Source organism: Balaenoptera acutorostrata, chromosome 12, assembly GCF_949987535.1.
Source record: "Balaenoptera acutorostrata chromosome 12, mBalAcu1.1, whole genome shotgun sequence".
Classification (NCBI taxonomy): domain Eukaryota; kingdom Metazoa; phylum Chordata; class Mammalia; order Artiodactyla; family Balaenopteridae; genus Balaenoptera; species Balaenoptera acutorostrata.
Genome location: NC_080075.1, coordinates 72,386,747 through 72,411,901, shown reverse-complemented (window position 1 = coordinate 72,411,901; position 25,155 = coordinate 72,386,747). Strand labels below are relative to the sequence as shown.

Genomic DNA, 25,155 nt, shown 5'->3' with positions numbered 1-25,155 from the left:
AAGAGTTGAAATGACTTTCTAAGGGACAGAACAAAGACTAGAATTCACATTCCTTGGCTTCCGGTCCTGTGTTCCTTTCTTATAGATCCCCAAAAGGAATTTCCTAAATAAGAAACCTTACCTTCCTGAACACCTGAAGCTCTTGTTTGTCAGCAGCTGAACTGCACAAGGTAAGGAAGGGTTTGGGCACCTAGAGGGTGCTCAGTTGCTGGAATTAAGTTATGGGGGAAAAAAACCATTAGAGGTACTAAGGGCAAGGAGAGTCCTAATTTTAAAAATTGTGTTGTATTGGAGAGCTACATTTTGTCTTTTTTTTTTTTTTTTAAATTTTATTTATTTATTTATGGCTGTGTTGGGTCTTCGTTTCTGTGCGAGGGTTTTTTCCAGTTGCGGCAAGCAGGGGCCACTCTTCATCGCGGTGCGCGGGCGTCTCACTATCGTGGCCTCTCTTGTTGAGGAGCACAGGCTCCAGACGCGCAGGCTCAGTAGTTGTGGCTCACGGGCCTAGTTGCTCCGCGGCATGTGGGATCTTCCCAGACCAGGGCTCGAACCCGTGTCCCCTGCATTAGCAGGCAGATTCTCAACCACTGCGCCACCAGGGAAGCCCCCATTTTGTCTTTTTAATAATTGTATTACTTGCAGTGAGGATGATCCATGAGAATAAATCTTTCACATGTTTGTAAAATTTAATATATAGGTAAAATCACAGATTAGAAAAAATCCTAAAGTCCTGATTATTGGGAAATGAGGTTTCGGCTGAAGTACCTGGTGTTGAAGGAGCCCAGGTTCCTTGCAGAGAGGTGAAGATTGGAAGATGGTAAAGTGGTTAGGTCCCAATGTCTAGAGGGAAAGGCATGAGTCTTTGCAGTCAGACAAAATCTGGGTTCAAATTCTGACTCTGCCGTTTACTAGTTTTGTGACATTAAGCAAGTTATGTCAGCGCTCCCAATCTCAGCTATTCGGTCCCTATTGCCACGCAGGTGCTTAGATACAGCAGTTAACAAGATGCACAGGGCCCTGCCCTCCTAGAAATCCACCATATAATTAAGGAATAGGGATATTCAGGTGGAGTTCTCAATTCTGGAGGGACTGAGAGTAGATGTTAACTATGTGGAGATGGAGATGGGCCAGAGGAGGCAAAAGAAGGCAACAAATTTAAGGAAATAACGCGGGAGCCCGATAGCCTGAAGCGGCTGAGGAACATAGGGAGTTCCTGTGGCTTTAATGTAGGCGGCTGCGATTATTTATGAAACATGTATGGAAAGCACCTAACTCTGACCCAGAAGTAGGAGTCAGGGTCTGGGTCGCGAACCCCGAGCGATAACAAAGTCCCTCTCCAAAAGGGGAGGGGACTCCACACTCCAGCACCACAAAAGAGACACCTGGAGTGTAAAGAACACAGCTTAGAGGCGGGTTCAGCCCTGAGATTTACACAGGGGGCGTGGCTTCGGAGCACTCCCGGAATCCTCTTCCGGAACAGGCCTGTGCCCCGGAAGCAGTTATTCGTTGCGGGAATTCGGACCTGTTACGGAGGCTGCTGTCGACATGTTCCTGTCCGCGGTCACCTGTAAGTGGGGCTGGAGGCGGCGGCAGGGCCTGCAGCGGGGGCGGGAGGCCGTGACAGGCGGGCCCCGGGAAGTTGCGGGGTGGGGTGCGCGCGTAGGCCGGGAAGCTGCCGCTGCGACTTCCCAGGCCTTCAGGACTACAGCGCCCGGCATGCCCCGCGCCGCGCTCACGGCGGGGCTAGTGGGTCTCGGGGGTCTGGGGCGCTCGTTTTGGATCAGTTGCGGTTCGTTCGGACTGTAGAGTCAGCCCGGCAGGAGTGGGGCGCTTTCCCCCGGCCTCTGTAGCGGTGTGTCAGCAGAATCTCCGGACGTGCTAACTGGGGAAAACCTCTAGTTCAGTCGTTTAGAACTCTAAAAATGAGGAGCAGTGATTGACTCTAGGTCATACAGCTGGGCTGGGAAAGAAGCCCTCTGGCTCCCAAGACAGTGTTCTTCCATGCACCAGGCTGACTTCCCGGTTAGAGTTAGTTTCACTTCTCCACCTGATGTGATGTTTGTTGGAGTTTGCACAGGTTAACTTACCAAACAAGAGGCTTGTTCTAGTGCAAATGTTTGCACCTTAGAAGAGGAGCAAGTGGAGCAGATCTTAGTTTAGGAAGATTTAAAAGGTAACCAGTCCAACTGAAAAGAGACTGCATAGCATTACATCCAGAACTGTGGTGGTCTGATTGGATTTTTAAAAAGCTTCTATAAAATCCTAACGGGATCCCTAATAGCTAGGGAGTAGTTACTTGAGTGACAATTTATGGCCTACTTCATGATTTAAATAATTTTGATTATCCTGACATTATATGAGCTTTGCATAAGCAAGATAATAAATCGTTATTTTTCTTTTCTCTTTCCTCCCTACAAAAAAGTTGCCAAGACCAAGTCAAAGTAAGTAAAAGTTTTTCTCTTTTTAAACTTCACTTGTTTATGTTAGATTCAGTAGTCCCACTGCTGCCAATGAATCCTTATGTTAAATTAAGCATTTGGCTTCAATTTTCTAAAAGTTGATTTGAGGATTAGTTACTTGATGAATTATTTTGGCCCTATGAACTGTTTCAAAAAATATTTTCCCTCCTTCCCAACTGACCTACTTAAGTGAACATTCAAATAATTTACTAAAAGTTGCTCTTGCTGTCTTGTTCCTAAACAAATCATCAGGGTCCCCGTGCTCTCTTTGGACTACCACTGCAATTCTGTTTCCTCAAATTGAGGACCAAGGGAAGTTTGTCTGGAGCCCACTACAGGAATCTAGCAGAGCAAGCTGTGATTTGATTAATCGATAGAGCCTGTTTTATTGAGTTTTGTAATCCTTTGCCTTCATGGTATAAGCATTTCAAAAATAGCAAAGGCTAAAGATTCCATGCTGTACCAGAGAGACTATAAATACCAAACTGGTATTTCAAAATAAATTTTGTAGACAATAACCGAAGTAAGATTTTCTGCGTTAAAAATAGAAAAATTCTAAAGCAGCCTTTGTTTACAACCCAAGACACATCACAAATCCTTAAAACTAGGTTTTTTGGATTAAAATTAATGAAAAACATGTATGTTAGTGTTTTACCCTCAATATTTTTTATTGATTATTATAGCTTTTCCCACAATCCAGTTATTTATTTCCCACTTTCAGGTTCTGTAGGAATCTCCCATGCCTTCAGTTTCTTTAGAGATGCTCCCTGCCTGTCATGTTCTTTGAATCCTTGTGCCATTTGTCATATATGTCTTGCCTTACAGACCTTGTGTACACAACTCACCTTCCATACTATTACTGTTAGTACTTCAAGGTGCAGATGTGGACTTACAGGGCTTTGCATTTCCTATAGTGCTTTCCACAGAGTAAGCACTTAATAGATATTTGTTGAATCTTTTTGAATGAATGACTAATTATTGTCTATCTTAATCAACAGATATTATATCACTCTTAGTATGAGGCACTGTGCTGTACATTGAAAGGGATGCAAAGATGTGTAATATATCTTAGATATATTGTATATTTGAATGCTTCAAATTCTTTTTTGGAATTAGATGAGAAATCAAATAGCATGATCTACATAGGGAGATAAGACATGTGCAAGAGTAACAAATAGTATGAGGTATTAAAAGGTCCAGTGAGGCAAAATATGAACTTTAATGCTTTGGATGACTAGAACTTAAACAAAATATGAAGGGGAACAAGGTTTTGCACATTGTCAGTGTAAAAGTTCCAATACCTTTATTCTGTCCTTTCCTGATTTTACTCTTATTACTCATCCCTGGAAGATAGGGCTCTTCTGAGACAGCCATCTTCCTGACTGGCCAACTAGGGTTACCAGTACTTGCGTATTTTCCCCACTTCTGACTTATGCTCTTTCTAAAAGGTGGGTGTCTGAGTCTGTTCCCACAGTGTGGTTTGATTGTTCTTGTTGCTTTGGTCAGGTCATTACCAAGGCACCCTGTGTAATGGAACAAACCTTGGGAATCAGAACCTTTTAAGCTGTGATATATGGAAAAATAGGCTGTCTTAGAACTGAACTTCAGGCTTAAGTGATGTCTCACAAGTAATACTGCTGTATAGGGTTCTCAAAATGTGCCATCCCCCCATGACTGATTTTGTTCTGTTTCCTCAGCTTGTAACAACTTGCTTTTAAATCTTAGAACAATTCTGGTGAAAATGTTGAGCCAAGCTGGAACAGGTTTTTCCTTCAACACTAAGAGAAGCCGACTACGGGAGAAACTGACTCTCTTGCATTATGATCCAGTAGGTAAGATTCAGAGAAGTTACTCCATAATAAATTCAAATGCTTTCAAGGCCTGATGCCCTTTTCAGATTGATGCTGAACATCTTTGGCAGTTTTGTGGCCCCTTTGTCACTATAGCATTCATTCCAAGTACATATTGAAAGTTTACCGTGGTGCTAGTTAGTATCCCAGGTGCTGGGATATGCGAAGACACAAGATAGACTCAGTACCTGTGGTTTTGGCACTTACAGTCTGGTTTTGGAAGGGAGAGAAAGGAAAATTGACAAATTATGCTAAGTGCTATGAGAGAAACAAGCAGGATGCTGAGATACAGGATGAAGTTGGGGGGAGGTGGATCCTACCTTTATCCTTTAGATAGGATGGTTCAGGGAAAGTCTATCCATATCCAGTAGGAGATAGTTAACCAAAGATTTGAAGGTGAGAAAGCAGCCATGTAAATAGAATAGGGGATATTGTTCTGGAAACAGAGAAGAGTCTTGAAAAAGGGAGGGAATGTTCTGCTGGGGTCATCTGCCCAACAGTGGCAAGTAATTAGGTCCAGATTCGAGTTAAAGGAGTATGGTGTCTATATATTAGAGTAGGAGGGTAGGAAATTTCATTTGCTGTTTTGTACCATCTGCTAAAATGACATAGTAAGTGATAAATTTAAATGGCCTCAGTGGATAGAAACATTTGTCTGAAAAAGACAAATGTTCCCAAGTCCAGATAAAAAGGGTCAGCACCCTGATTACTGTTGGTGGTAGCCTATCCTGTTTTTGGATTTCATGAGCCAATTTATGCAAAATTAACTAGCAAACAAAACTGCAGGCCATTCATCTCATTTTTGTGCCTTTGCTTCTAAACAGCCCCTTTATAACTGCCTCTTAATAATGGCTGTGCCAGAGCTTCTGGGTTGGTAATCACGTGGGGATTCTGGGAGACTGGCATGCTCAGAGAGGGCACAGAAGCTTCACTCCCCTTCCCCGTACCTTGCCCTGTGCGTCACTTCCATCTGGCTGTTCCTGAGTTACTGTCTCCAGGCGGATAGTGTCAGAGTTGAGTTGAATTGTGAGACACCTGGTTGGTGATCAGAGTTGAAACTGGTGCTAGAATCTTATTTATCCAAATTAATCCATGATATAATGAAAGATAGGCACTTAATGTCATAATCAACTTTTTCTTTAACTAAGAACAAGACCTGCTAGACTCACTTGTGGCCAAGATGGAGCAATGGGACCGAATTTACTTTCCCACTTGAAACTCAACAACAACAAAAGGACAATATAGGCAACAAAAACAGTGATCCTTGAGAGAAAGGAAACAAACTAGTGCTTGTGAATAACCAGACCAAATGGAAAATTCTGTCTTCTTTGTTTACCTACACAAGTCTTCAGGTCTTCAGATATGTGAATGCATAGTAACATAAGCACCCATACTCTCCGGGCAATCTGAACCCCATGTTATAGGTTAGGAATCTGGTACCAAGGATCTTAATCAAGGACACACAGCTAAAATATGTGACAAAATACAAATTTGAACTCAGGACTGTCTGACTCCAAGCCTAGGCCCTGAATCACTACGTATGGACCTGTTATCGAGAGATTTCATAGGAGGCGAAAACTCACTTACTGGTGCATGAACTGTGGTTGGGCATTAATGCGAATCTGGCTGACAGCTACGTTACTAGCTGCTTTCAGAGTTTGTACGGAAGGTCTCACAACCACTGTTCATTATGCTGCATTCGTCAATGTCTAAGAAAAACAAAAATAATACCACCTTAAAAAAAAAATGAGGGCTGTACCAATGTAAGGAGGCATTTAAAAAAGGCTCTGAGAAGCCCAGTTGTCAGCCTAAAATTGGTATAAATTCCATTCTTTAACAGAAATAAAATTTCCTGCTGTTTTTTTGGTGTTAAGATTTCTGGTCATTCTTTATTATAATAAAAAGGGGATTCTAGGTTTGTACCTGATAATTAGGAGTCTGAATTTCAAGATGATATCTCATATGGTGGAAAAATTGTTAGAATGATAAGGTATATGTTTTAGTCTGCGTTGATAGAACAAAGTACCACAGACTGGGTGACTCATAAACAACAGATCTTTCTTTCTCAGAGTTCTGGGACCTGGGACGTCCGAGATCAACGTGCCAGTATGGTCGCTTTCTGGTGAGGGCCCTCTTCCTAGTTCATAGGAAGGGGTTCTTCTTGCTGTGTTCTCACGTGGTGGAGGGGCAGGCAAGCTCTGGAATCTCTTTTATAAGAGAATGAATCGCATTCATGAAGGCTCCACCCTCATGACCAAAGCACCTCCCCAAGGCCCTACCTCCTAATACCATCATCTTTGGAGGTTAGGATTTCGATGTAAATTTGGGGGAGCGCAGACATTCAGACCATAGCAATGTGATATTGGATTGGTGTGGTGGTTTTCTCCCTCTGATTTCTTTGTATCAGCTGGTGAAAACCCAAAGTGATGAACTTTACAAGAAAGTAGCTGTTTTTCTAGCATTTTAGCTCCTTCAGAGTTTTTCAGGAACTTGTACAACATTAATAAATGTTGATTGAATAACCTTCTCTGATATTTTAAGTGTGAAAATGTATTGGAATTTTCACTGTTAGTATGGAGGTGTTAGGAACTTATTATTTGTCAGACTGATTTTAAGTTTTGAGATTGGGAAAGGATACAACCATAAACAGTTCTGACTGTAAGTTGAAAGTGGAAGAAAAGATTCATATATTAATTTCAAACAGATGATTAGAGCTTTTCTGATAAGGAATGGTTGGAGCCATGACAGCACAACTTTGTCTCTTCTGAAGAAGAGAATGTTCTGGGATAGCAGAGCGATTGGCTTTCTGCCCACTTACTGAATGCCGTGGAGGCTTGTGTGATGTTTGCCTTGCGGCCTGCCCCATTGCCCAGGGTACCAAATAGCTTGGCAGTTCTCCCAGCATATTTTACTGCAGTGAATAAATGGTTAGTTTAAGGGTAATGTTTTGCTTGTCTGCTTTATGAAGGAAATCAGGCAAGGAAACATGGAAAAATTCCCAATTATTTGAGTACTTTATGGTATACTCTATGGCTAGAACCAGCCTAAGTCCTTTCAAACTCCTTTTCCTCATATAAAGCTAGATGCAAATTTCCAAGGAGGAAGGATTAAAGGCTGAGGCATAAGCTTATTAAACTTTGTTAAATATATGAAGGTTTATTATAAAGAAAATGAAAACTTGTCAGTTTTAATTCCTTGGATGACTAAACAAGACAATATAGACTTTAATTGAAGCAGAATAGATTTAAATTAGATGTAGGGAAAGAACTTGACAGATTCATTCTTCTGTGAATTAAGCAGCAAATATTTTGACAGAAAATTAATTTATGTTTATGATTGTGGATAGCAGTGTGTCATTTCAACTCATCTAACACATACTGAGGGTTTGCTGTCTGGCAACCTGTGAGGGAGATGGAGTTATCCCTCTCATAGGGAAGAAAGCTGAAGGAAAAGTATTTTGAGAAATTTACCCAAGGACTCACAGTAGATAAATGGTGGAGCCAAGGTTTGAACCCAGTCTTTTTGACTCCAGGCCCCATATTTTTTCTATTACATGGAGCCAAATTAGTCTGTTTTCTTTTCTTTTTTTTTAATCAGGACCTTCCCCTGCGGTCAACACTGTCATTCTTACCTCCTATCACGATTTCTCTACACTATATGCCCTTTCCTGTTTTAGCTCATCCAGATGCTGCTGCTGCTTTAGAGGCTAAACTTAACCCTCTCTGTGAGGCGTTTCCCTCACCATTCCAGTCCCCTTTGATCTTTAGGTTCCTGTGGGGCTTACTGGACATCCATATAGGCACCTCATGATATACTGGTATTAAAGCAGGGACTTCTACGCTTTCATAAATTCCACTTTGCCTAGCACAGTTCTGTGAACTTAAATATCTATTCTTTGAATTAAGGGAAGGAATGCAGCAAGTAAATCAAAATTTTTATGAATAAAGCCTTGCTTTACTAATATTCATCAGTTACTTCTGTTCAAGGTCATTTTAATAATCTCCTGCCTGGTTATCCATGAGACAAATTCTTTTTTTTAATCCATTTTTTAGTTCCATGTAGAAAAACATGGGGGAAATATTTCTTGCAATGAATAACATTGTCTGATGGGAAGCTGTTTGGGTTCTTTACTACTGTCTTACAGTGCTTTGTAGTCTTCCTTGGACTTTGAAGGAGCATCAGTCCTACTTATGTTTAATATTAGATGATTTGAAGTATATTAAAAATATCCCTATATACAAAGTAATAAAATATGTATTTTAAATTTATAGATAAAATTCTGTTGACTGGTTAATGGTTATTAATTTCAGCTGCCCATCAGAATCATCTGAGGGTTTTGAAAAAATACAGACTTCCAGTCCCCCTCTAGTTCTACAGAACCAGAATTAGGGTAGAGGTGGAGGTAAGAAGTAGGAGTGTATTTAAATAAGCTCTCTAGCTAATTCTTAATCATAGACAGTTTGGGAATCTCATATACAGGGTATCCATATTGATAAGGAAGAATAACAAAAAAACAAAGCTAAAATCTCTTTATGTGGTAGGGACAAGTGAGTTGCTGTTGTGTCTTAGTCTTTTGAGTTCCTGGATCTTCCTGGATGCACTGTTTTTGGTTTTTTGGTAAAGAAGAATTCAGGTGGTTTGTGTGTGTGTGTGTGTGTGTGTGAGAGAGAGAGAGAGAGAGAGAGAGAGAGAGAGAGAGAGAGAGAGAGAGAGAGAGAGAGAGAGAGGGAGGGAGGGAGGGAGAGATGTGTGATGTTAATGGAGTGCTATAATAGGGCGTTACAGGAACTATGAAAACCTTATTGCCTAGCATCTAGTCTCTAATCTTTCATCCAGGCAGTTAGCATTTTTGTTTTGGGTGTTTCAGAGAACTGTACTCTGTTATGATGTTTAAAATAATAATATTTGGGTTATGATGTTAAATCTATTACCAAACTTGAAAATTTATATTTGGGTATATGAAACCATTTCTGGAAAGTACAAGGTTTAATGTGTATTTACTCTTTCAGCCAGGCTTCCTTTTCTTCTGTGGTCTGCTCAGTTTTTACTGCTTTTTTTCTGGAGTCTAGCTCTTGCTTTACTTCCTACAAGAGTGGACATTAGCTGGGTGAAGACATTGTTTTTCATTTTTTTGCTTGTAATTTTCTTTTTTTAAATTTGATTATTTCACATTGGTTGAAATGTGACCTTGTGGGGTACCAAGGATGCCACTGATTGGCTGGTGCACCTTCCCTTGTTTTCCTTACCATTTTCTCCAGTCTTCTCTGATCTCTGGGATTGAGGAACTGAGTTAGCAAGTCAGCTCCATCCTCATGACAAAGGAAAGTAAAAGAAGAGAGGGCTCATGGTCTGATACGTATTTTTATTAAAAAATGGTGACGATACTTTTTAGTTTTCTGCTACAATCCTTTTTTCTCCTCCGACAGTGAAAAAAAAAGTCCTCTTTGTGGAACAGAAAAAAATACGCTCCCTCTAAACAATGGATTGAAAATGAATTTGATTTATAAATGAGAAGACTGAGGGCGGGATACTGATTCAGAAATTCTGCAGCGTGTAATGAAAGAAGAGGAAATGGCATGGAATCACTGCCTCCTGTGATTTGAAGGCCATTGTGAAGGAAAACAATGCAGTGAAAGAAAGTTCTTCATATTAGGACATACATCATTGCATCACATTTATTTATCTTTCTGGATATTTTTATAGCCCTTAATAAAAATATTAAAATAGCCTGTACTATTGTCTCTTAGTGGTGTTTTCCCCCACTATTTGAAATTTTAAAAACTACATTCCTAAAAAATAACCATTGTTTCATATAAGAAAAGAAAATTTTCCATAGTGAGATTTGTGCAGGAGTTTCCAGTCTGCTCTTTCTTGTACTTCACAGAAAAGGCAGTCACAGTCCAGAGTGATCTTGAAAGAACACCCGTGCAGTAGCAGAGATGGCAGCGGTGAGCAGGAATGGTAAGAAGGGAGCCAGCTGTAACACAGAAGAAACCAAGAGAACTGCTATTTTTGCTTTGTGCTTATATAATTAGAAAAATGCCATTGGTCCATATTCTGAAACTCATGTCTCCAAAGTAGTATCTAGGATTTTCTAGGACAGCTTTGGACTGCTTTAACTCCTAGATTTTTTTTTTTTTAAATAAGAGGCGGTATAGTGTATTTCCATAAAGCTAATGGCTAGGGCTTCTGAGGCAGTGGTACCACACAGCTAATCAGCTTGGAAATCCCTATCAGATAAGGACTCCTGCCCTACCCAGATCTGTACACTTTGCCACTCAAGCTATTGTTTACTACAGATTTTCAAAATTGCCCATTTTCTCCTTTACTTGTCAAATTTCTGGTTGAAGGTAAGCATCAGCTCACATTTTGAGCTCTGCTGGTACATATCCTACTGCATTTATAGGGGAGAAGGATAGAGTGTTCACCATGACCACAAGCATTAAGAAACCAATGTTGTTCCAAAATAACAGGTGTTCCTCCCTGTGGTCCAATCTGTCTCCTGAGGAAATGTGAGCGCAGCTCTCTGGAAATGAAATTAGACAGTTGTTGAATCTTAGAGGCTTGTGGCATTATAGTCAATCAGCTATTTTTCTGGCATCTTTTGTTAAAGCTCTAATTCAAAGCAATACTAGGTGAGATCTTGGCTGTTTTTAGATGGAAACTACATTGTGGTCTTGGGTTACAAGAAAAATCCTTCACCTGATCCTACCTAAGCCCAGTGTAAAGGGTCTGTGACATGCATGAATCACCTTTTTTTCAAAAAACTTAGAATCTGGCTTAGCAAATGCCTATTCAGCACATGGGCTGAAAGCAGCCCACAGGTGGTATTTACAATTAAAAAAAATCAGTTGCTGATACTTAAATGTTGAAAGATTTCAATAAACATCCAAACTTCTGGCTTCCCTTGCAAAACCAGAAGCTTTGACAACACTAAAGGCAAAGCTGATTGTCAGCCGCCCCTCTAAGGAACTGCTTGAGTGGCCCAATTCATATGCCTCCTTCCCTTATCTAACATTCTCTGCTCTGACTCTAGACACCGTTGTATGCAACCTCTGCTGTATGGTGTACATTATAGTATCATGATGTGTTGGCAGTAGAGTTTGCTGGTTCCTGAATAGTAGTATTGTTTGTACAAGTCTTCGTTGTGGAATCCTTAATTCTGTCTAGTTGACTTTTGCATGAAAAGCAAAGAAATCATTATAAAGAAATGAATGAAGGCTTGAGGATGACTTAGTAAATGAATATAGTATTTGCAAAGAAAGGAGAAGATGACATAGTAAGTTGCTAGTTAAGAGTGGCCATCCCCAAGTACACTTTATTTCCAGGTATATTTATTTTGGAGTTAATAGCAATCAAAACAGATCAAGGGGCAGGTCTTTTTTGTATGGATAAGATGACTGTGTTCCTATAGCCTGGACACTGACTGCTGCGATGAAATTGGATCTCTTGAGCATTTCTTCCAAGGACAGATGAGGGTAGTAAGCCAGGTAGAAGGCCAACGCTCCCACAAAACTGTCACCAGCGCCCTGTAATTAAAAGCACAGTTGTAGAGATAAACATGTAGCCATCTGTTGCCCAAACTGTATTTTCAAAATATTTAAGTACACTTTTTATTTTAAAATAGTTTTAGATGTACAGAAAAGGTACAAGGATAATAAGAGAACTTCCATATACCCCACATCTAGTTCTGTAAACATCTTACATTATTATGGTACATTTGTCACCACTAACGAAATAATAGCATTAGCGTATTAACTGAACTACATACTTTATTTGGATTTCACTAGTTTTGCTTAATGTGTTTTTTCTGTTCCAAGATCTCATCCAGGATACCTGGATTACATTTAGTTGTCATATCTCCTTCGACTGCTGTAGGCTGTGACAGTTTCTTAGACATTTTGTTCTTGATGACCTTGATAGTTTTGAGGACTGGTTGAGTATTTTGTAGAATGTACCTCAGTTGGGATTTGTCTGTTTTTCTCATGATTAAACTGTGTTTACGGTTTTGGGGAGGAAGACCACAAAGGTGAAGTGTCATTCTCATCATGTTGTATCAAGGGTACATACTGTCAACATGACTTATCACTGATGATGTTAATCTTGAGCACTTGGCTAAGGTCGTCTTTGCCAGGTTTCACCATTGTAAAGTTACTTTCTCTTTTTATACTTGCTCTTTGGAAGCAAATCACAGTATAGTCCACACTTGAGGGGTGGGGAGTTATGCTCTACCTCCCTGAGGGTGGAGTATCTCCATAAATTATTTGGAATTCTTCTCTATGGGAGATTTGTTTCTTCTCCCTCATTTATTTATTCAGCTGCTCATTTATATCAGTGTGAACTCAGGGATATTTATTTTATTCCTTAGGCTATAATCCAGCACTACATTATTTATTTTGTTGCTCAGATTGTTCCAGCTTTGGCAGTTGGGAGTTCTTTCAGTTGGTACTTGTGTCCCTTTGATATACTTCCATCATTTTATTTTTTGAGCACTTTCTTAGTTTCTGACATTATAAGATGCTCCAGGCTCATCTTGTATATTCTCTGCCCTAGCCCTAGAATTAGCTGTTTCTCCATTAAAAATTCATGCAGAACGTGGTGAGAGCCATTCAGATGTTATTTTCAAACTAAATGTAGGGTCATATAAGGCTTAGTTCCATTTCCTCTGAATCTCCAAAGGCCCAAGTTGGTGAAGGCCATATAGGGACCCATGGAAATAGAAAATACCAAAGAAAGTCTGCTGACCTCTGCCTTCAGGTGGGCAGTACCTGGTCATGTGTTCATCCAACAAATGTATTTAAAATAAATATGATGATACAATTTCACTTGAAATATCATTCTGGTATTTAACAGCTTTCAGGGTCATTTTCCAGTTTTTCCCAGTTTGTTGCTTCCTTAGTCCCAAGAGCTTTCATAACAAATATTGAGGCTATACCTTGGTATACACGATTGTTTCAGTTGCAGTTTAAGTATTTACTAAGCTGTGTGCCTAGCACAGTGATGGGTACTTGAAAAAGAATAAAATCAGTTGTGGATTAAATGCTAAATAGTGTGGCAGAGTTTATAAATACTGTTGAATTTTAAGGAAGGGTTGAAGAAAGCCTGCCTAAGGGGAATCCTTATGAAATGAGACAGATTTATAGAGAGAAGGAAGGCCTCAAAGAACAAAGATATAGGAGGAGGAAGGAACAGAGTGAGCTCATGAGACAGTGAATGGCTTTAAGGAGAATGACATTTCCCCTTGTTTACACAGATAAGCAGTCAATATTCAACTTGCCAAGGAGTCATAGTAACTCAGGTGTGAATTCAACACTTTCCTTCCTCCCATAAATGTTTTCTGAGTACCTAAAATATGTCAAGCCCTATGCTAGGTGCCTTGCAATTGTTTATTAAGTGTTTCCTGAGGGAAACAATGGAGAAAGAAAGAGACAGACAGACATGCCCTCCCTCAGTTCACAACACAGCAATGTGACAAGAGAAAGGTCTGAAACCAGAGAAATTATGAGCTGGGTGGAGGGTGTATTATGAAAACATGGAAAATACTACAGTATATGAAGAGTTATGGCAAACTCTAAGATTTCAAGTCTTGATTCCTCCTTACATCATACACAAAATTAAATTCCAGGTAGGTTAAAGGCTTGAATGTAAAAAATAAAACAGGGGGCTTCCCTGGTGGCGCAGTGGTTGAGAATCTGCCTGCCAATGCAGGGGACACGGGTTCGAGCCCTGGTCTGGGAAGATCCCACATGCCGCAGAGCAACTGGGCCCGTGAGCCACACCTACTGAGCCTGCGCGTCTGGAGCTTGTGCTCCGCAACAAGAGAGGCCGCGACAGTGAGAGGCCCGCGCACCGCGATGAAGAGTGGCCCCCACTTGCCGCAACTAGAGAAAGCCCTCGCACAGAAACGAAGACCCAACACAGCCAAAAAAAAAAAAAAACCAACAAAACAAAACAGTAACATAGTATGAAAATTTAGATGAATATTTGAATAATTGCAAGCAGGGAAACCACGAGCCAGTCGGTAAACCCAAAAGTCGTAATGAAAAAAAGATTAGATTTTAATTTAAAAAAATTTAAAAATATATGTCCAAAGACACTGTAAATAAAGCCAAATGGACTTCCCTGGTGGTCCAGTGGTTAAGAATCCGTGCTTCTGCTGCAGTGGGTGCGTGTACAAGCCCTGGTTGGGGAACCAATATCCCGCATGCCGTGCTGTGCGGCAAAAAAAAAAAAAAAAAAAAAAGATCCAAGTTAAAAAGCACAAATGTGGTGAAAATTGTTAATACATATGACGTATTCCTAGTACTCAAAGAACACCTTCAAATTGCTGGAAAAAAGACAAATGCAGGATAAAAATGGACAAAGGATATAGGTCTGCAATTTCAGAAAAGGAAATGTAAATGGCCAGTAAACAAACATGAAAAGATACTACGTTATCAGCTGTTAAGTAAAATGCAAATTAAAATAATATTTTTTACCCATCAGATTGATAAAATAGTAAGATTGATAGCAGGAGCAGCAAGATGAAGATGGAGAGGACAATGATACTCTCATATATTGTTGGTAGGAATGTGTAAGAGTAATAACAGTATTTGTTAAAAAATGTGTGTGTCCTTTGATTTAGCAGTCCTGCTTCTGGAAATCTACAGAAGTGAAAACTCCTATAATATTGGGATATGTGCTCAAAGATGCTTATTGCTGCATTGTTTCCAAAGGCAAAACACTGGAAATAATGTGATTTTTCTATCAAATAGGACAATGGATGAATAATCTCGTACATTTGTATTATGGAAAAATATGCAGCTATTAATACGAAAAGGTTAGCAATACATGCACACACCTGGAGAAATGTCCATTAGTTAAGCCAAAAAATATTTCAGCATCATGATGGATAGGAGGTTGCGGGGGTTGGGGGGGGAACGGAAGAGAGAGGAAAGAAAACACCTGTGTCTATGAGTATGTGTGTATTTTTTTTAAGAATACAGAGGAAAATGAAGAAGGATTTGTATCAAATTTTTTTTTTAATTAGTTTATTTGGCTGCATCGGGTCTTAGTTGCAGCACGCAGTCTCCTCGTTGCGGCGCGTGGGCTTCTCTCTAGTTGTGGTGTGTGGGTTTTCTCTTCTCTAGCTGTGGCGCACGGGCTCCAGGGCCCGTGGGCTCTGTAGTTGTGGTGCGTGGGTTCCAGAGCGCGTGGGCCCCGTAGTTTGCGGCACGCAGGCTCTCTCGTTGAGGCGCGCGAGCTCAGTAGTTGTGTCACGCGGGCTTAGTCGCCCCGCGGCATGTGTGATCTTAGTTCCCTGACCAGGGATCGAACCCGCGTCCCCTGCATTGTAAGGCGGATTCTTTACCACTGGACCACCAGGGAAGTCCCGAGAAGTTTTTAACAAAGGAAATTTTACTAAAGAAGTTAAAAAAAAAATCAGGATCGGTCACGGTGTGAATTTGCAAATGGGCCAATTTCAGCCTCTGAATGATTTCCCTCTTTTTCTTAGTTAAGTGGACATCTACTACAAGTCGGGGTGAACTGAACTGAGAGAACTCTTGCCTGCATTTGGAGATACCCCATCTCATTGAGGCAATTTCCTTTGCAACTAAGGATTAGGCAGTGACACCCTCCTGAAAGTCCAGGGGACTGGGAGGAACATTTTCTGGCTGTGACAGTGGTTGCAGAAAAACTGAATTCTGGGATGTTAGTGGCGGCGTTGTGATGGTGTCCAGTGCCCCATGTCAGTAACACAGCTGGTCGATTTGTTTTCAACCAAGAACCTTGATTGAGGCAATCCCGTGTATTAAACTCCTCTGAGAGGCCAGAAATCTTGTCTAGTTCTTTCCTATCTGATGACTCCCCAGAGTTATACAGTCCTTAAAAGTAGTATATGCTCAATTAATGACTGCTGATGGGCCAACTCTCAGCTGCCCCAGTCTCCCCCTTCTCACCGGAAGTGAGATGGTGGGGGTAGGGGTGGTGGTCCACATGCTTCTTCACAAAGAGGGCAGCAGTCTGGCCTCATTCCCCAAACACAAGGAAGTAGGGAGACTCCTGGGGCCATCAGCTCAAAGATGTGAAGGCCAGTGAATACTATTTTAAAAGTCACATTACATCCAACAGTGGAAAAGCTCTTTGAAATTTAAGAGTGAAAAGGTAGAAAAGTACTACTTAACTTTCACCAAAGAGTGTAAGGGAAAGAAAAGGAGTGATATATTCATTTGCACTTCTCTTAGGCATTTAGAACATTGTACTGATGATTGTGTGTACAGGCCTACAGTCTGGGACAACCTGAAAACTCTCTGAGGGCAGAGACCATATCTCTGTCCCCTGTGTCTCTTCCACTGCCTCACCCAGTGCTTTGAGTTGGCCTGACTCATGGTCCTAGTTCCATCGTGTTTTTCTCTTCCAGTGATCTCTTCCAAGGGGGCCAGATGTCCCTTTCTGAACTACATGTGACTTTCTTTTGTGTCAGTGAAAATGGAGGTTAGGTTGCCACAGCCCAGAGTTACTTGATAGTCTCATTGTTGAATCTATTTATACCACAGGGCTTTCAAGTGCCAATAAATTACTCGGCTGTTGATTCACATCTTCAGTATAACTATTTTTATACACTGGTTATAATTTTTTTTTAATGGAAAGTGCTTTAAAAGTAGAAGCTGTATTGTATCACTGTGATTTTCCTGTAAGTAAAGTACTTTCCAATCAATCATTCTTGGAATAATGGAATAGTTCTCATTGATACAACATGATGGCTTTAACCTTTTACTGAAAATTATTTTTGTGCCAAAAGGGGTGATGGCATAATTCATCTTTCTTCAATAAAAATACCCACGTGGCTACTATTCATTGCCTTCTCACAATAATTGCCTCTTAAGGAAGAGCCGCTCTTAGAGAATGGATGTAGCATTCTGAAATTCCTGCTCTCCTGAGGGCCTGCACACTCCTGGGTCCTGAGGGGTTCTGACCTGTGGGACCCGGGAGGCAGATGCAGGAACAGTGAAGTGGAAGGAGCAAAACACACCCTATGGAATACCTGAGCCCTCTGGTGGGGGCCTGGGGGAGGGCAAGGCACTCTGCAGGGCTGGTGGCGTAGGGATGACACTCAGCAGCAGCTGGTGAGAGGACCCCAAGGGGAGACTCTGAGAGGTGGGTGCTCCTAAGGACAGCACCTAGAGCTGGGGTGTGGGGTTGCGGGGAGGCAGTGTGGCCCTGGGGAGGCTGGCTGCTCATTTCCCTTCTCCTCCCTTTCAGACCATCCTCTCTGTGCAGCTGCCCGCACTCCCTGTTCCCTCCCGCTGCCCCTTGCCTGCCTGAGCCCTTGACCGTGACCCCGGTCTGCTCTCTCACTGAACTTAGCAGCTCACGTCCCAGTCTCTCAGGGGTCTGCTCTCTGACGACAGAGGGGAGCACAGTGATAAACCTCTTGGAGCTGGCAGGCAATGCCTGCAAATGGCTGCAGGTGCCACCGCAGCAGAGCATGCCTACATGCTGAGCCAAGTCCAGGTGGTCCGCAAGGGCTCTTCTATCTGAGGTTCTGCTCAGAGTCCTCCTCTCTGCTGGGCACTGTGCAGGTCATCGCCTTTGTTTCCTAAGAACCCTGTGGAGGTGGGCGTAGCTGGGGCTGCAGTGTCTGGTCATACAAGGTGGCTCTGCACGAGGGTGCCCCGGTGATGGGGTGACTGTGGGTCTGCAGGCCGTGCTCAGCTCCCCAAGCTGCGCCTATTCAGAGAGGCGCCTTCTAATTTGCACAATGTGCCATGGAGGCTGGCAGCAAGCCTGGGGGATCCTTACTTTGAAACTGAGGAAACTAGGATTTAAGGAGGTTAAGTAACTTGCCCAAGGTAAGAATAAAGGTGGTAAATGTCAGTCAAGATTGTACCAAGGACATCTGTGTGGAAATCTAGCAACAGAGCAGGTGGAGAAGCTATTTTGGGAGAGAGATTGGGCTTCTGGCTACTGCTCAATTTTTCCTATTTCCCCATGGGAGGGGCTTATGTTTTCTATAGCGATGAAGAATTACAGGGATGAGAGTGAAGACCGTGAATCTTTAATGATGTCCCTCTGTATGGGATCCCGTTTCCCACTGCGTGCTTGGGGCAGGAGCAGAGAAGAGAATGGGAACCAGAGTTGCCCTGGGCAGGTGTGGAGGAAGAGGGAAGGTACAAAGGGAGTAAAGATTTCAGGAAAGAATAACCAGATGGGGCTTCCCTGGTGGCGCAGTGGATAAGAATCCACCTGTCAATGCAGGGGACACGGGTTCGATCCCTGGTCCGGGTAGATCCCACATGCCGCCGAGCAACTAAGCCCGTGTGCCACAACTACTGAGCCTGCCCTCTAGAGCCCGCGAGCCACAACTACTGAGCCCGTGAGCCACAGCTACTGAGCCCACGTGCCACAACTACTGAGCCCCCATGCCTAGAGCCCGTGCACCGCAAAACGAAGAGCAGCCCCTGCTCACAGCAACTAGAGAAAGCCCGCGTGCAGCAAAGACCCAACACAGCCAAAAATAAAAAAAAAAAAAAATAAATTTATAAAAAAAAAGAATAACCAGATGAATAACTGGAGAGTCTAACCCGGGTAAAGAAGGAAGAGAGGTCAGGAGGGGGTCAACAGGCCAGAAGAAAAGGGAGGGAACTAAGGAAAGTGAGAACACAAGTGTAGGAGAAGAGGTGAGAGAGCTGGTTGTGGTCAGAGTGGGATGTGAGGTTTATTCCCACAGAACTGAAGCAGTGCCAGGTATTAACCATTTCCTGGGAGTCGTCATGGGAATGGGAGGCTGGAGTGGAGGTGAAGAGTCCCTGGAGGTGAGGGCATCTAGGAACTATGAGTCTTGGTGATGGTTCATCCTCATGGTACTGAAGTCGTCCTATGATGGTAGCACTGGGGGGGAGGTGTGGAGAGAGAAATGGTGATGTAGATGCCAGGCTTAGATAAACAGAGAATGACCAGGAAAGGAGGTTGAGCCTTTATAACTGAATTGTATGAGCCACGAAGATGCAGGAATCTCTTCAGGGGGGTAGAGGAGGGATGGCTGGAAGCTGCAAGAATGTGCTTTGGGATCGGAAGCTGCTTTCACCTATAAGGGCTGTGTGGGGAGGTAAGGATGTAAAAGAGCTTACTTATGAGGAACAGGACAACCATAAGGTTTAGAGGGGAGAGAAGCACAGAGCAGTAAGGCACCCTCCTGGGTCCCTGTGTCTCTCTGACCCTCCTTCTTTGTCTCTGCCATGGTCTCTCTTCCTTCTCCCCCACCATCCATATTGGTATTTCCTCAGGTTCTGTCCTTCACCCACTGCCCTTCTCATTTCCCCTAATTTCCTGGGTGTGTCAAATACTGTGCTGTTATGGTTTTGACTGCTATGAATATGAGGCGTCCTAAGTCATTATCTTTAGCCCACACTCTCCTCTGTCTTGGGATTCGTGTATCTTAACTACCTGTGAGTCAGCTCGACCAGCTGCAGGTCTCTTGCAGGCAGTTCTAACTCAACATACCCGAATCGAACTCATAACTCTGGCTGAACATGGGCCTCTTCTTATCTTTTCGGTTTGTGGCAACTCTACCCTGAAAATCTGGGGGGTCTTCTGGATAATCACCAGTTGCCAAATTTAAATTCTAAATATTTTGCTAATCTGTCCTCTCATTTCATCCCTACCCCATTGCCCTACTTCATGCTCACATCACCTCTAAAGGACCACGTTAACTTCCTAACTAGTCTCTCTGTCTCCAGTCTGGCCCCTTCCACTCCAACCTCCATACTGCTGTAAATCAGGCCACCTTACTTCCATGCCCAAAGCCCTTTGATCATTTCTCATCTTTCTTAGGATAACATTTTAGCTCCTTAGCGTGGCACATGAGGCGCTCCCGTCCACCTACCCAGTTTCATCTCTTACTTTTTCCTACTCACGCGTGTAACCACAGGTCTTCATTCATTGAGATATCTCCCCTTGAACTCATCCTTAGACTAACTCCTACTCCTCTCCTAAGACTCAACTCAGTTATTAACTTAGTCATCATATATTTGCTGACTGGCACCATATTCAAAGCACTGTGTTTTCCCTGATCCCACGAGTCTGGATTAGGTACCGTCCTAGATGCCCCTGCTCTCCTCTGTGATCTTCATCACGTCCACGCCCTCAGACTAGTGCAAGGCCAGGCTCGCCGCTGAAATACATGCTGACTGAATCAAGGACCATCAGGAGGCTGGGTGTTGAGTGATTAGGTGAGAAGCACACAGTGTCCCAAGAATGCCCTGTAGGAGGGATGATAATGAGACAGACTTGTGAAAGTCCTAGTTTGCCAAATTCCAGTTGATAGAAAAATGGGTGAATTGTAAGGCATGATGGGTATTAATTGTGGCTGGGGGAAAAAAAAAACAACAAATGCCATGTGGTGAAAATCCCCAAGGTAAGAACTTGTCAGGCGCCTACAACAGAAACCCAGATGATCTTGCAAGAACGATGTCATCATGAGGCTTCATTTGTTAGGAATCCGTACCCACGCTGGATGATTCATCACCCAAACTGCCAAGGGACCCTAACAGTTAAAGTCCTTGCATTCCTCCCTGATTTGTTAACACATTCCATCTGACAAGTAGATACCACTTTCCTTTCTTTTCAAAACCTCTCCCTACACAAAGCTGTTCAAAGCCTACACTGTGGACCTGAATTCCTCAGCCAGGCTCGTGGTTTTAGAGGCCAGGGAAAAGGCAAATGGGATGAAATATGACTAAATCCCAAGTCAATGTGCTATTTCTTCTTCATAAAAAAAGAATATTGCAAGGGGCTCAGGAAAGGGACAGGATCAGTGTAAACCCACCAGGCTCCCTGCTACCTTCCACCCCCGTGCAGGCAGGGCCGCTGAGGTGGCGCTGAGGTGGCTTTACCCTCAGGCTAACTTGGTGGCAATTTCTGCTTTGCTCCTGCTTCCAAGTTCTAAGAATGGGGCTTCTGCCTCTTTCCTGTTTGCAGGAGGTTGAGGCATGAACATCTGGTGGGGCCTGGGAGAGGAAAAGTCATTCTTTGTCCTTAAAGGGCTAATCATGGACGGGCAGGAGACATGGATATTGGGGAAGAAACACTGAGGGAACACACACCTGGAATTGAATCCCACCTTCTTCCCTTTTAACTGTGTCATCTTTTGAGAATGGTAAACTACAGTGAAGCCCCTCTGTACACAGCTGGGAAAATGTTTTTCTCAAGTGGGAACATGTTTTCTCCCCTGGGACAATGCAGTAAGTGGTGTGGAGTTAAACGGGCCTGACTTTAAGCCCTGATTTCACCACTTAGGCAAGTGACTCAGCCTCTTGTGTGACCTCTCTTGTGACTATTTATCTGTAATATGGGAACCTACCTCATAGGAGGTAAATACTGAATTGGATAATGTATGTGAAAAGGCCCAGCACAGTGCCTGGAGCAGAGCAGGTGTTCAACAAAGGTGGGGGAGACTCGATGGTACCATCTTAGAGGCCCCTTAACTTGCTAACTTTTTTGGAAAATAAAAGCCCATGATCTAAGTCAGAGGGTTCTAAGGAACAAAGAGGGTCATGATCCTGCGGATCCCAGGGCCAAGGGGTTTATGCTGTGCCTGGCTTCATGTTCCCAGCTCCAAGTAGAAGAGGGCATTAGGAATGCTCTCAGTCTGGAAAGGCAGAGGAGGTAAAAGCATGTCCTGTAGCTCTTAATTACAAGGAAGCCAGGTTTCAGAGAGTTCTAGCAGTGGCCATCTGTATGTGCTGGGGTCTCTGAAACCCATTTCACTGTGAGGGCAGGGGAGGTACTTTCTGAGAACTTCAAAGAGTTTGTGAGCAGGATATTAAAGAAATGTGAAGTGAAGAGTATAAAGGTCAGTGCAAGACTGGGGAACCTGATAAATCTCACGCTTTCATTTGGGTGAAGGAACAGAGGGAGAACAGTGAGTGAGGGTTTGGGGAGAGGCCTAGAGCTGGGAAGGGCTGCAGGACAGCATGGGAAGGAAGTGACCTGCTGGCGGGGAAAGCTATGCACCTCTACCTGTGCTGCTGCTTTGGTGGAGGACCCTGCTTTCTATCACAGTCAGCCAACCACTGGGCAGAGGGCTCCTGCCAGGGAGAGGAGGTGGTGGCAGAGCCCGGAGGATGGCAGGCAGGCTGAACAGATGGGGCGGGGACAAGGTGACTTGAGAGGACACTCCTCTAGCCATGCTGGAACCTGAAGTCAGGGCTTCTCACGGTTAGTGATGGGCATGGGCCACCCTCTCCACCTTCTCCGTGTGACTGACCTCACCACTCACTCCAAATGTGAGCAGACCCTTCATTCCATCCAGGGCATGCATTCTCGGGGGTGAAAATTCATTCTTGTGTGTGGGGGACGACCACAGTATGTAAACAGACAGATACACACACACACACACACACACACAGAGAGAGAGAGAGAGAGAATATGAATGAATATCTGTGGTATTAAAATTTCATGGAAGAAGAGGACAATTAGGAAAAAAATCTCTTAAAAGGCTCCTTGAGGTGGGTGAGTGGGTGGTGATAAATGAAAGAAAGGTGTTTGAGAAACACCAAAGTAGGGCCTCTTGCCGCAAAGAGCTGCCAGTGGCCCAGTCAGGGTCTCCCGGTGCATTAAGAAGCCCTAACCAGCAGCCTCCAAATTACAAGGCTCGCTAGGCAGGTGTTGGTAGCTCCCTGCTTTCTTTCCACTGAGCCAGAAATTCCTACATCTCCCAGCCAGTTCCCTTCCTGTTTACTTCAATCTACAGTCTCCATGGCCACCAGTGAGCCGTAGGCAAGCCCCAAGTCCTGGAGCCAGGACTTTAACCAGGAGATTAGAGCTAGCGTGGCCTGGCCTATCTTGCCGAGGCAGGAAAGGGCAAAGGTTCTCTCCTGGGCAGACAAAACTTAGTCCGTCTGCTAGACATACCATGAGATACAATGCTGCTTATACAAGAGCCCCATTTCACAGCTTGAATCTGAATATTTCTATCTTCTCTTATCAGCGCATATTCACATCATAAGGATGAGATCATATCCTTTCCAACTTCAACCTTCCAGCCTTCCCTAACCAGATCAGTTTAGGGCAACACGATGGACAGTGAGAATCCAGTTTTCTTATCATTATTGTGTAAGTGCTGCTGATTTTTATTCTAAATAAATCTGTAGGGAACATAGACTACTCATTATGTCATAAATGTCCATGACTTTGGCTTCAACTATTAGCCACCTTAATTTATTACATTTAAATTTCAATTATTTGGCTGAGATAGTCTGCTTTTAAAATACTCTGACTAAAAGAAAGCAAATATTTTCTGCCTTAATATATTTCAAATGATCACTATTTCATATCGATCCGAAACCACATGTAGCAAAGTTTTGATGTGATTTTTATTTGTCTTTTAAACAGGCATAATGTTTTCCTTGGCTCTACAATTTATTAGCAATTTGACTTTTTAAAAAAACAGCTTGATTGAGATATAATTCATATGCCAAATAATCCGCCCATTTAAAGTATACAGTTCAGTGTTCTTTAGTATATTCACAGGGTTGAGCAACCATCACCACAGTCTAATTTTAGGAAATTTCATCCCCCCTAAAAGAAACCTCGGACCCATTAACAGTTACTCCTCATTCCTCCCCACCCCCCCCAGGCCTAGGAACCACTAATCTACTTTCTGTCTCTACAGATTTGTTAAATAGGCACACATTTTGAGCAAAATAATTTCCTATTCTAATTCCATAATTAACCAACAGCTTATTTTCCCATAATTAACCAATAATTTAATCATAATTAACCAATTAGATTCTTATTGAGTCTCTTGATTTTAGCTGCCACTTTGTGTGAAAAGTGAAGTTGATGTTGGCCTAGTGGGAACTGTTTTCTGTGTTACTAAAACTGCATTCCCAATAAGCACTAAGGCAACAGATTTAGCTTCCTTCCTGCCCAGATATGTTCACTCAACAGTCTGTAAAGCTTTAAAGTTAAGTTACAAATGCACCAGGAGCTTGGTGTTTTAAGAATTCCTATGGTGAAGTTGTTAGTAAAGCCTAACCTCTGAGGGAAAATCCACCCACATTCTTCTCAAGCACAGACACATTAACTGGTCTGGCTTAAAATCTCAGTTTCTATAGATTTGGTTTGCTCGAGGGATTTTGTTTTTGGGCCTCTCTGCAATGACTAGTATATGGCAATGAACACTCGCTTCCTTGCTGAAGGTCATGACTCCCTTGCACAGGGCTGAAATGGGTGGTTTCACTACAGACCCTTTCACTGCTAGTGTGTGACAAGTTCTGGGCATGAGAGTACAGTGCCCACATACACAGTCCATACTTACTCACCATCACTAAGCTTTCTATAGAAAATAGCATGTCTGAAAATGAATACATCTTCCTAGCCCCTTGTAGCCACCAGTCAGGCAATGGTTTTCCTCTCTTAGCACCAAATAAATTGGTGGGCTGAAATGGCAGAATCTTAGACACATCCACCAAGGTGATGAAATCGGTCATTATATAGACAAAAAGGTGGATCTGGCCAAAGGAATGATAAATACAGGCCTTTCTCCAACTCTCTGCCCTGACATAATGCTCAGACTACCAGAATCCTGTCTGCAGAATGACACGACTTTCACTTTTCACTTTTTTTAGTACTTTCTGGTTTACAGAGCATATTTGTAGATGTGACTCACTTTGAATCTCATTACAATTCTGTGAGGTAGGTAAGGGTGGGTCTTTCATTTTCCAGATGAGAAACCAAGTGTAAGAACTTGCTCAAGGTCAAATGACTAGGTGGCAGAACCGGGATGTCTCAGGAAGGCCAGTCTCTCTTAAAGCAGTCCCCCGGAGAGGCCATACATGTACTACAACTTTGCTCAAAAACTT

General features: G+C 42.8%; 2 protein-coding genes across 5 annotated transcripts in view; one reads left to right on the top strand and one right to left on the bottom strand.

Moving 5' to 3' along the window:
- The first annotated feature begins 1,461 nt into the window (after positions 1-1,461).
- Positions 1,462-10,042, top strand: MRPL33 (mitochondrial ribosomal protein L33). The gene is made up of 4 exons (XM_028168793.2): positions 1,462-1,567; positions 2,423-2,441; positions 4,185-4,291; positions 9,736-10,042. Exons 1-4 carry the CDS (start codon positions 1,546-1,548, stop codon positions 9,783-9,785), a joined length of 198 nt encoding a protein of 65 aa, XP_028024594.1. The 5' UTR covers positions 1,462-1,545; the 3' UTR covers positions 9,786-10,042.
- Positions 10,043-11,621: 1,579 nt separating this feature from the next.
- Positions 11,622-25,155, bottom strand: part of RBKS (ribokinase) — an 82,257-nt gene continuing 68,723 nt past the window's right edge. The window contains exons 8-9 of one of the 4 annotated variants that reach the window (XM_007191355.3): positions 22,557-22,631; positions 11,622-11,838 (exon numbers count right to left, since the gene is read on the bottom strand). In XM_007191355.3, the coding sequence (XP_007191417.1) occupies positions 11,665-11,838; positions 22,557-22,631 (249 nt within the window). In that variant the 3' untranslated portion in view covers positions 11,622-11,664. Of the gene's footprint in view, positions 11,839-14,433; positions 14,522-20,474; positions 20,551-22,556; positions 22,632-25,155 lie in introns of those variants that run through there. The other 3 variants (XM_007191358.3, XM_007191356.3, XM_057558635.1) reach the window with 3 other exon arrangements.

Coding starts and splice junctions, on each gene's coding strand:
- MRPL33 (XM_028168793.2), top strand. CDS start 1,546: ATGTTCCTGTCCGCGGTCACCT. Junction 4,292..9,735: donor CTTGCATTATGATCCAGTAG/GTAAGATTCAGA, acceptor CTCCTCCGACAG/TGAAAAAAAAAGTCCTCTTT.